The 11083-nt window shown below is 32.7% G+C and overlaps 1 protein-coding gene across 1 annotated transcript in view; it reads left to right on the top strand.

The window, feature by feature from the left end:
- Positions 1-2486: 2486 nt before the first annotated feature.
- Positions 2487-11083, top strand: part of LOC132732604 (uncharacterized) — a 40578-nt gene continuing 31981 nt past the window's right edge. The window contains exons 1-2 of the mRNA XM_060719081.1: positions 2487-2876; positions 5217-6449. Coding sequence (XP_060575064.1) covers positions 5955-6449 — 495 coding nt within the window. The 5' untranslated portion in view covers positions 2487-2876; positions 5217-5954. The remainder of the gene's footprint in view (positions 2877-5216; positions 6450-11083) is intronic.

Raw genomic sequence — 11083 nt, 5'->3', positions numbered from 1 at the left:
ATGCTTGTGTTTTATTTTTGTTTCGGACAAACTTTTGAATACTACGACAGGCATTATACATAATAATTTATATCATAATGCTTTCAAGTACTTTATAAATCATTGCATATAATTGCTGCTGTAATGTATCTTTTGTATTGTTGAACAAATTGAATTATATTGTTATATAATAAGTTAGTAACCTTTAATACCAGTATTCAGTCTATTTATTTGACGTATGGTACTAGATAGAGAAAAAAATGTGTTGTACCCGTTAGATATACTGTTTTCCAAAGTACTGTACTCCTTTGTGATTTAAATGATGATGATAATGATAATGATGATAATGATGATGATAATGTGTAGCAGAGTTGTTACTGTCACCGAGTTTCCATACTTAATAAGTACGATAACCGCTAATAGGATGCAAAAAATTTTGGGCAGAAATTTCTTTCTTCGCGCCGGTCCCGAAAATATTCCCTTAACATTATTTTATTCCCAGGTTTTATACGTTTTAAAACACTAAAACCAGACTACTCAAAACGAGATCATTATAAAATTCGGAAAAAAATTTTTTTAGGAATTCAATAAAATGTAACTGATTAAATTTGAATGGGCATTTCCTACTAAAAATTTTCTCTTAAAACTCAAAATATCATTCAGTATAATTATATTCACATTTTCATTTGCATTAAAGGCCCATTACACCTCAGACATGCTTGTATTTTTAATTCTCAAAAGCTTTTTAATGTTGGTGCCCTTTATAGTGTTTTAAAAGTTACTCATTGGCCAATTACCTGAACCATTATTTCCTCTTTTTTTTGGCAATAATGGTGATTAAGTACTTTATATGAACTTCATTTGCATTTAGTTAACAAAAGCATCGACCATTGTTTTAAACGTTATGAAAATTCATACTTGCCTTTTTTAAAGAAGATTTTTATTCATTTCTGAAGCATACTAGTAATTGACGTGCATTAAATACAGTTTCGTTAACGGTTGCATTTTTTGCTGATGCTATTGTATATTACATAATTTATCTGTCTGACATCTTAAAACACATTGCATTAAAATGTTTCTATAACTCAACATGGTGTAAATATTTGCACTTTTCTTCACACATGAACGACGGCGCTTTATGTAATTAAAATGTAAACAACGATGTTTTAAAATTTTATCATTTAAAACGTTCTGCAACGATCCGTACAGAAGCTTGCCGTATATCGTCTAATAAGATCAAATGATTTAGACATTAACGCTTTGAAATAATAGCTTTTTTGAAATTGTGTATACCATTTCTTATCTTGAGGTCTGAAATAGGGGTGTTTGTTTATTTTCAGTGCTAGTTAAAACCATGGACAGAAATAAGTTCCTTCCAAACAAAACCAGCACAAAAAATGAGACTTTAAATTGCGCTGAATTTGGTGATAAAAGTCTATCGTTCACAGTATACTTTATTTATTTATTTATTATTATTATTATCATTATTATTATTATTATTATTATTATTATTATTATTATTATTATTATGCTTGGGTACAGTTGTTCTGAATAAGTATTCAAAATACTACTTTGTTATTTTGCTACTTTAATGACATTTTTTCACATTGCATGTACTTTATTTAGGTAACAAGCATCTAACATTCACTAAGATCATTATTTAAAATCCACGGTTGCCTTTCTTTCTTAATAAGTAAAAAAAATATTTATTTCTGAAGCATAAAGTGCTTTTAAGTCAATGTCCATATTACAAACAGTATACAAGTATCTTTGAATTGCAGCGTTTGACATCAAAATGCATGTTGTATCAATTTATTTCCAAGTATACCTTGTTAAAATTAGTCGTTACATTGCAATCTTTGTCAGACTTTAAGTCTATCGTTACAGCTATCTTTGCAGCCTTTGACATTAGAATGTTGTAAAATGCTACCAAAGTTAGTCACCCGTATTGAGGCATGTCATCTTGCACATCCTTGCAGCCAGGCCAGGCTCTATACTGATGATAGTACAATATTTTAATTTGATATTAAAATACCTTTAAAGCAGAATATTCCATTACCAAAATCCAGTACAGATTGTTGGTTAAGGGCCGGTCAAGTCATTTATTAAAAAATACATGAATTTCAGTAAATTTATGGAAAAGAGAATTTCGAACAAAATAGCTATCCAAAGTGCAATCATGGCGCAATGTCCAATATAGAAAAATGAGGTAAAAAATGAATTTTTAACCACCATAAGCGTTGTTTGTTCTACAAATGAATATTTTAATACAGTTTTTTTTACTGAACATTGAGGAAATATAGTAAAAGTAACGCATATGTCTTATACTAGTTTTAATAACGTATTTTACTATTTTAGGACCTCTATTAAGATAAGATATTCGTATGTAGGTAAATATGGTAGAAAAACTGTATCCAGTTACAATTTGACATAGCGTCAAAATTTAAAGTCATATTTGAAACTACTTAAGATTTTATAACTTTGATGCGAGATAACTAGTTAAGCATTCTAACAATGCAATAAGAAATATATACATGATAGCGGATATTCTTTAATGTAAACATGATTTCAAATGAAAGTTATTTGCCCTAATTTTCGACAAATACATTTTAGACATGGGTTATAAGTAAAACTTTCAGTTTTCTTTTTAAATCACTCATTCGGATCAGTGATATGGGTATGTCTTATTGACTAGTTAATATCTTTAAAAGGCAGGAGTAAACTTTTGTAATCGATATATTTATGAGTAAGTTTCTCTTACTTTAAAAAACATTTGTACAATGAAATAACGTTTAAAGTGCTGGCTATTCTGAAACTGACATAACTGGTCAGCTGATCGATCTAACAAAAGTTTTATTTTGGACATATGTTACTTTTATGGATTTCGCTTAACGCAGGTACGCAATAAAAATGTTCTTGCATTATTTCTTTAAAATTATGATTTCTACTGGTAATAATCTCTAAACGGGCCGCAAAAATGGTCAGTTGGAATTTCCCATGAATAATAAGTTAATCAATATACCTTGAACAAACATACAAACACGGATAGACACCGTGCACATATGACAAATGTGTCTTGGCACTTTACACACATGTGACCACCTTCTCTGGTGCCAACTAGTCAAGAAAAAGTTCAATAACTTTGCATAGAGTATAATATGAAATAATGCAAAAGACGTACTTGACATTTCAACATGTATTCAATGTTCAAGTTTATTTTGAAAATATTGATGCTATCAGATGAAGTAGTTTATTGATCGATTGTTTATTTATGGGAATCGATAACTTCAGGATCCGCATCTTTAAGCACATCTGTTGGAGTAGCCGTACGTTCTAAACAATTAAACACGTCAGGGTTTATTTCAATGTCACAAATCATCACTGTATTGGATGTAGCGTCAGTACACCTGTATAATTATTGTGTATATTTATATAACATTGTGCACATATGTAGGGATAAATGTTAAATTACGTAATCTAAATACGGATGTATTTTGGTTTAATATTCAATATTATATTTTATGATTACACACGCAATTTCAGTGTTTGGTATACATTTAGTGCAGTTAAAAATGTGTTGCCCGGGAACATTTTAGCAACAATGACATTAAAGGATTTTCTCCTGGGTATACTTTTTGTCATATATTCAGGGAACAAACATATAAACTATCTTTGGATATAAACCGATGTAGATAAAACTTGTTATAAAACCTTACTACCTATTAAGCTTTACTTTTTATTCTAAGTCACCCTTAAAAATATGCTGTTTGCAACTTCCGACCCATTGCGTTTGCGTTGGGTCGGGTTGGGTTTTTAAGTATACATTTCAGAAACATAAAAGTATGTAAACCAAAATCAAAATATGGTAATCCCAATGTTAAAATACAAGACATTCATTTTAATATACATGTACCTCCTTAACTTTGTGTGCAGATATGACTTAGCGTTAATAATTATTGTTTCATTTTATGGGAAACTCCTTGTTAGCCGAAAAGACGGCGGGGGATATAGAAATAGTCTCCGTCCATCCGTCAGTCAGCCGTCCTTCCGTCCCACATTTTTGTCCTTAGCGTGTCTCAAAAAGTATTTGAGGTATCAACTTGCAACTTCATAGGTGGATAGATCTCATTGAGGAGGGGTGCAGCATACAAGAATGATAAATCTACCCTGCATTATTTTTCAGTTATTGATTTTTGTTATTTTCAGCCATCAGTATTCATATAGGTTTCAAATCTGTAATCACTTCAGCCATCAGTTTTCATTACCAAAAGACCTCTTAAAATTGAATTATTCTGCTCTACTACAAATACATTCTTCCAACGAGCAAACACATTCGGCGGGGGATGGCCATATTAGCATATGGCTCTTGTTTACAGCTGTTGCTTTCCAGCAACCATCCGCTGTGGGTTCGAATCCCGTCATGGGCTTCTTTTTTTCGCGCGAGGAAGCTACCGTATCAAGCCAGCTCGCAGAATATAGGTGGTTCCACTCGGACTGTGCCGTTTATGCACATCTTGATGAGGTCTTCTTCCGCTAATTAATCTGGAAAGTTGCCATATGACCTTTACAGTGTTGTTGTAACAAACAAACTACATTTGAGCCGTGTCATGACAAAACCAACATAATGCGTTTGCGACCAGCATGGATCCAGACCAGCCTGCGCATCCGCGCAGTCTGATCAGGATCCATGCTGTTCGCTATCAGTTTCTCTACTTATAATAGGGTTTGTAAGCGAACAGCATGGATCCTGATCAGACTGCGCGGATGCGCATGCTGGTCTGGATCCATGCTGGTCGCAAACCCATAATGTTGGTTTTGTCGTGACACGGCTCATTTATAAAATCCACTTGTATCGTTACCTAACAAAGAAATTGATATGAACTGTTTGAATTATTATTAGGTTTATTCAATATTCTAATACATCAATAATGAATTTAGACACTTTATCTATTTTCCTTTAAGATAATTTAAACTGCCTCATTTGAATCAATAGTTAATTTGATAAAAACGTCAGCTTGATAAAAAGGCTTCGATCTCCTTTTTTTCTAAGGACGGAATTAATGTGTTTCATGATGTAGTTTGCCAGCAATTATTTTGTCAGGATGATAATATGATATTCACCATTGATTAATAAATCTAACACAAAATACATCTCAAACTAAGTAAATAGCTTTTAGAATTAGAGTTTAATGGCTTATTCTTAATATGTTTAAACGTGTGATGTACTTCAATTTCAGTGCAGCGGTGACGCGTGAGATGTGGTTCACGTGCATGTATATTTCCGGGATAAATTGGACCTGGACTTATTAATCTCTTATTTATGACAATTTCCTTCACAGTTCAAGGAAATCATCGCATAGCTGATGAATGTATACAGTATCGACAGAAACATTGAGCTTAGCACAATTATACCAAACTTTGAAAAATGCAATAACATTGCACTTTGAAAAGTGGGATATTAAATTTTATAGATACTTTATAAACTGAATACCTTTAATTTACCTTGACTGGATATAGATAGTATTCGATTGATAAAATGTCATATAATTTATACATCAGATGATCGGCTAAGTGATTTCGATGTCCATAAACCGAAGATGAAACAACGATGTGCGTGTTTTCATTTTGCAATGATAAAACTGCAGCTCAGAGTTCGGATTTAAGATTAACTGATAATAATGATGGGGTTAATCCAAATTTGAACTATCAATATGTAAGATAGAGAAGTAAATAACGATTAGTATCTTTAATGGCATAATCTAATGCACTATCTATGGAAGATATGGTATAAGGCTCCCCTGCAAACATTATTTTTTTCGGAATTGTTAAATCAAAATTCAAAATATTTACGTAAAGGATCTTTCAGTTATATTGTAAGTCTTGGATATTGTGTGAAATATTACTTTACAATACATTTACAAGACATGGCTGTTATTTTGGATGTGTTTCAATCAGTATGTTAGTTCACATGAAGGATGCCAGTGCACTCTAAACCTTACGCTGGACGTGCAAGAAATGCCCCACCATTGCTTGGACCTAAACCCTATCAGAAACCTCCACAACACGGACCACATAGTGCTTGGGTAACGCCTGGGAGTCCAGTTACAAGAAATTTCAATAATGAGCCTACAAATAACGGACCAACACATATTGAATCCAATGGACCATTAAGTAATGAATCCAAAAATGACGGTCCGATAAACAATAATGAGTCGTACCGTGGTTCCAGTGTGCAGTTTTCGGTACTTCGACGTCCAGCTGAAAAGAAAACGGACAAAGTTCCAAAATCGCCACAAGTTGTGCGTTTTGGAGCGGCAGAAATATTCGGAAGTGAAAAGTATGAAGATGACGGTGCATGTAGCAGACAACCGGAAGAAGAAGTAAATAGTTCTGCTATTGCAACCAAGCAGACGACAAAGCAGCCGATATCACCAAGTTTGAGTGGTGCTCAGGCTTTACAGGAATGTGAGGTGAGTAAACTCAAAGTACATTGGTCTATAATGAAAGGAATGTAATACCATAAATAATTATGTTGATTTATATCATACGACACAACAAACCACGAAATAATTGACGTATGAAATATTTCTATTGTTTTATCAATATTTGAAATACTTGTGGAAAATGTGCCCATTGTAGACCATTCCACTTTAGTATGTCATTCAGAGTTTTATTTACATTGAAGATATTGATAACATTTTTCTTTCGTTTGATTTACTGTGGTGTGCGGTTTGGAGACATGTCAATATTATATTTATTTCCCTCTTTCTTAAAGATAACCACGAACCCACATGATGTTCCAATAGAAATCATTATCGGATCCAATATTGTCAATTTATCGTCGTTTCTATTTCCAGAGTACAAAACATCCATATCAAATGTTTATCACACCCCATATAGCCTCGTTTTCATTTCTAATTAAGAGTCCAAAATACTTTTATCAAATACATATCGTACTCTACCTAAGCTCATTCAAAAAAATATGCATATTCCTTAATGTATTTGAAGTAACAAAGTTGTCAAAATGTCAAAAAAAAATGTGAAAGAGGTCATTAAACAATTTGAAAGCAATACTGATTCTATTGGACTCGTACACAGCTGCAGTGTTCTCGTCCAATAGAATTCAGTATTGAACTCAACATTGTATAATAACCTCACAATACCATCGTCGGATACCCGCGACCGAACCATTAATGTTATGTTACATGTTAATAAACCGTGGGTATCCGACGATCTCTGTTAAAATGTTTCATATTTTCGTAGTTGTGCGTGACTGACACAGCAGCTGCCCAGTTTCTGAGACGGCGCTCTGTGTTTTGACATAATACTTGCTCCATTATTTAAAATGAGTTTGCAGTGTTTAGGATATGTATGCGTTTTCCATTTTGAAACAGATTGAAACAATAGTTGTTCTTTAAAATGCTCAACACTTTAATTAATTATGCCATATCTACTAAATAGAATAGAATAGAATAGAATTAAATCTAGTAATAGAAAATCTTAACCCATTACCTCATATATACGCGAAACAACGCACTTTCGACCCCCCCCCCTTTTTAGGCCTGAAATAGTGAAAAAATGTCCTATTTGGCCCCCAAACACATGTTTTAGTTTGAGAAATGTTGCTAAAAAAAGTGAGCACTTTTTCGGCGCCGCCCCCCATCCAAAAGATACATGAGGGGGTTACCAGAAGGGGGATGTGCCCCCTTCTGTTTGGGGGGTTTGAAGGGGGCGGAGTACCCCTCATCGCCAAGAAAATTTTGGACTTGTGAGATACCCCAGGTCGATCATAAGGTAACGTGTAACCAACGCTGAAAAGCCTTTGACTCTATCTCAATCCCTTGAGAAGTTGCAGCACTTTGAAATAAATTTTGATGGAAAAAATCGAGGCAAAATAGTGATTTTTGGCAATTTTGAGATGTCCCCTCGTTGCCATGGTAACAGGAAATTTAATGTCGTTACAAAGGCAATGGTCCAGTCAACATTTGTGCCAAGTTTGATTAGTATTGAAGCATTTTTCATAGTTTCATAGCAGTTTGAACTTGTAAGAGGAGGCTTTTCAGTAAAAATGGCCATTTTTCACAATATGCTCATGGGGGAAAGGGTTATCTAAAAAAATTATAAATGTAACAAAACAACAATTTTTCACCAAAATTAGGTAAAAGACCACATGTTAACATGGAAAAACTAGATTTTGGGTGATTCAGAAGTTTTTCATCATTTTTTGTTAATATTAAAGTGACTTTCTTTTTCTTTTTGTTATTGTTTTTTTTCATATGAAATTGTTTATACATATATGCAAACAAAACAGTTACCTCTTATTATTTACTTTACACTCAGCACTTAGAATTCGATCAAAAAGAAAAGTTTAGTTAATCAATTTTATATTATGTCCGACACAACCGCTTTACTGAAACGGGACTAATTTACCAGGAATATTTTTACCTGGATACCGGTAGCAAGGTAACAAAACAAAGAATTTTTATTCTACGAATATTTGTGATTGTCGATTCAAATATCTATTCAAAAGGAAAGATACAGGTAAAACATGTTTGATTTATTAAAAAAGTATGTTGTTCCACAATTTAAATATGTTGATTTATTTTGTGAAACATGATTAAGAAAAACTTCATTATATTCGGATGAACCATTTTCGGATCATATATGTATTTGCATTTAATATAGTGTACTAATGATATCATTTGATCTTGTTATATCTTGTCTTATCTTAGATGTAATAAAAAAGTAAGTAGATCTATAACAAATATTTATGTAATTTAAAATAACACCCAGTATAAGTGTTATTTAGTAATTTACAAAATAAAAAAGCAAAAAAAAAAACAAAACAAAAAAACATGCTCAAACCAAAACATTATGTATACTGGTTGGAGAAATAACTCCGACAATAGATCACATATTTTTTGCAATATCTTAAGTTAACTATCTTCCTGTATATTTTTAATACTGAACCACTAATTTCAGTTCAAATACTTGACATATATATATATATATACTACAAAAATTATGTATGAAAATGGAAACTGGTACACAGTCATGTTCTTCTTTGAGGTCCTGAATGAGGTATACAAAACATGGTCTTTTAATTTTACCCCACAACAGTAGATAAAGTCAACGCTAAAATTTTCAAGTAAAAAATGACAGGAAAATGAGCGTCAATAATTTATTTTTACATCTTATATGTTTTATCTATTTTTTGTTGATATAAAAACAATTTTTCAAAAATCTTTTCCAAGATAGTGGCCTGTGACCAGTACAATTCTAACTACCTGATTGTAATTTATTAAAAAAACGTATTTGAAAAATATTAAAAAGTTTACAAACTTGCAAAAAAATCATCACATTCTGTCCTGCTCCTATACTACTATAGGTGACCATATGCTTGTTTTTTGAAAAACAGAGTTATAACAATTATATTTATCAATTCGGGGTCACTTCAGCCCTAAAACTAACTCGACAGCTGTCACAGTCATCTTGGCCAGATAAAATCTTGGCCAAGTCAATCTAGCCCAAATCAATATAACTGATCAATAATATGAATTATAGCATAAAATCGGCTATTTTTCCCTCTTTTGCCCATGTTATAACGGGACCAAAACCATGTGTTAACATAGTCACGCGCTCTTGTTATAGCCCGGTTTCACCTATGCGCAATACATACAGGGTCCAGTAAACAAACAAACAAAAAATGATGATTTGGCCTGTTTGCCAAAGAGTCATGCGCTCTTGTTATATTGAAATTTATTGATTCGCGGGTCTCAGTCGCATATTCAAGTAACTATGCCGGAAATACGGCGTATAGACATCGGTGCTAATCTTGGTTGTCGCCCTTTCGAAGAAACGGACAGTTGTCAATGTAAACAAATACAGTACAGTAGAATCTACCTGTCATTCAGTTTAACACTCCGATTAACTTACAAAACTAGACAACACAAAATTAATATGAGAAAATGTTTTTTATTTATGTTAATGTTGATAAATGCTCTTTATATTTCTTTGAGAGAATAATGCTTAGTGCCTGATTTTTTTTATAAACTTGTTTGCTTGAAAAAAAAAACTGATTCTGATGTCACTGGTCTTTTTTCTACCGTCAATCGGAAATCATTCTAAGAATTTCTGAGGGTCATGTTTTGTCTTGGGTAGAGGGTAGAGTAATGTAACGTTGTTTTTTTTTCTTGAGATAATAAATCTCCAAAGGCCAAGCTTTGTTAAATCAATTAAAATTCAAAATTTCGTTCGGTTCCGAGAATTTTCCAAGTTGTTGGCCCCGGAAAAATAAAACGCATACGTAAAACATGTAGAATTGGATAAATACCGTCCAAGCACAAGAATTTAATGTAATTGTGTTTTGTATAAACTATACATCACGAATCTGTTTGAAAATTTTATGCTATAATAGCGTCAACGCACGTTTATTTCGTGTTATAAAGTCTGCAGAATCCCTCAGAACTGTTGGAGCACTCGCCCTACCGGGCTCGGGCACCAACCGTTCCTCGGGACTCTGCAGACATTATAACACGGAAAAACGTGCGTTAACCCTATAGTATTTATTTTCTATTTCCATTAAGCATTTACAATGTTCAGGCTGACCTGTTGCAAGTTGGTTTAGGGCTGATAGAGTTGACTCAAATACTTTACGTATCATAACACGAATGTGTTTTATAATTATGTTACAATTAAGTGATCAGCTTGAAAGATACAGCGTAAAAGTGAAATTAGAAATACAATATGTTATACATTTAAACATAGCAAACAATATCATATGAGGCTTTCAGGTTATAACAATGTACATTTTACTTTTATATCCTCCTTCACAGGTGACAGACTTGATAAGCAGTCTGAAATTTTAGCAACTTTATAAAAATTCATCAAAATGACTTTATAACAAAATAAAAAGTGTTGAAGTTATGAAAAAAAACTGTCAATATTTTTGCAGCTTGACTGTTATGTTTTTGTAATAGGGAAAGCTTATTACTATTCACCCAGGCATCAGCATCACAATTTTGGTTAATTTTCAAACTACCCCATTCTTCAAAGTAATGTTTAGAAACTTTGAATGTCTGTTTATGTCCACCATCTCCATGGC

Source organism: Ruditapes philippinarum, unplaced genomic scaffold (assembly GCF_026571515.1).
Source record: "Ruditapes philippinarum isolate M1 unplaced genomic scaffold, ASM2657151v2 ctg1715_1_1_1_1, whole genome shotgun sequence".
Lineage (NCBI taxonomy): Eukaryota > Metazoa > Mollusca > Bivalvia > Venerida > Veneridae > Ruditapes > Ruditapes philippinarum.
This window is presented reverse-complemented; position numbering and strand designations above follow the sequence as displayed.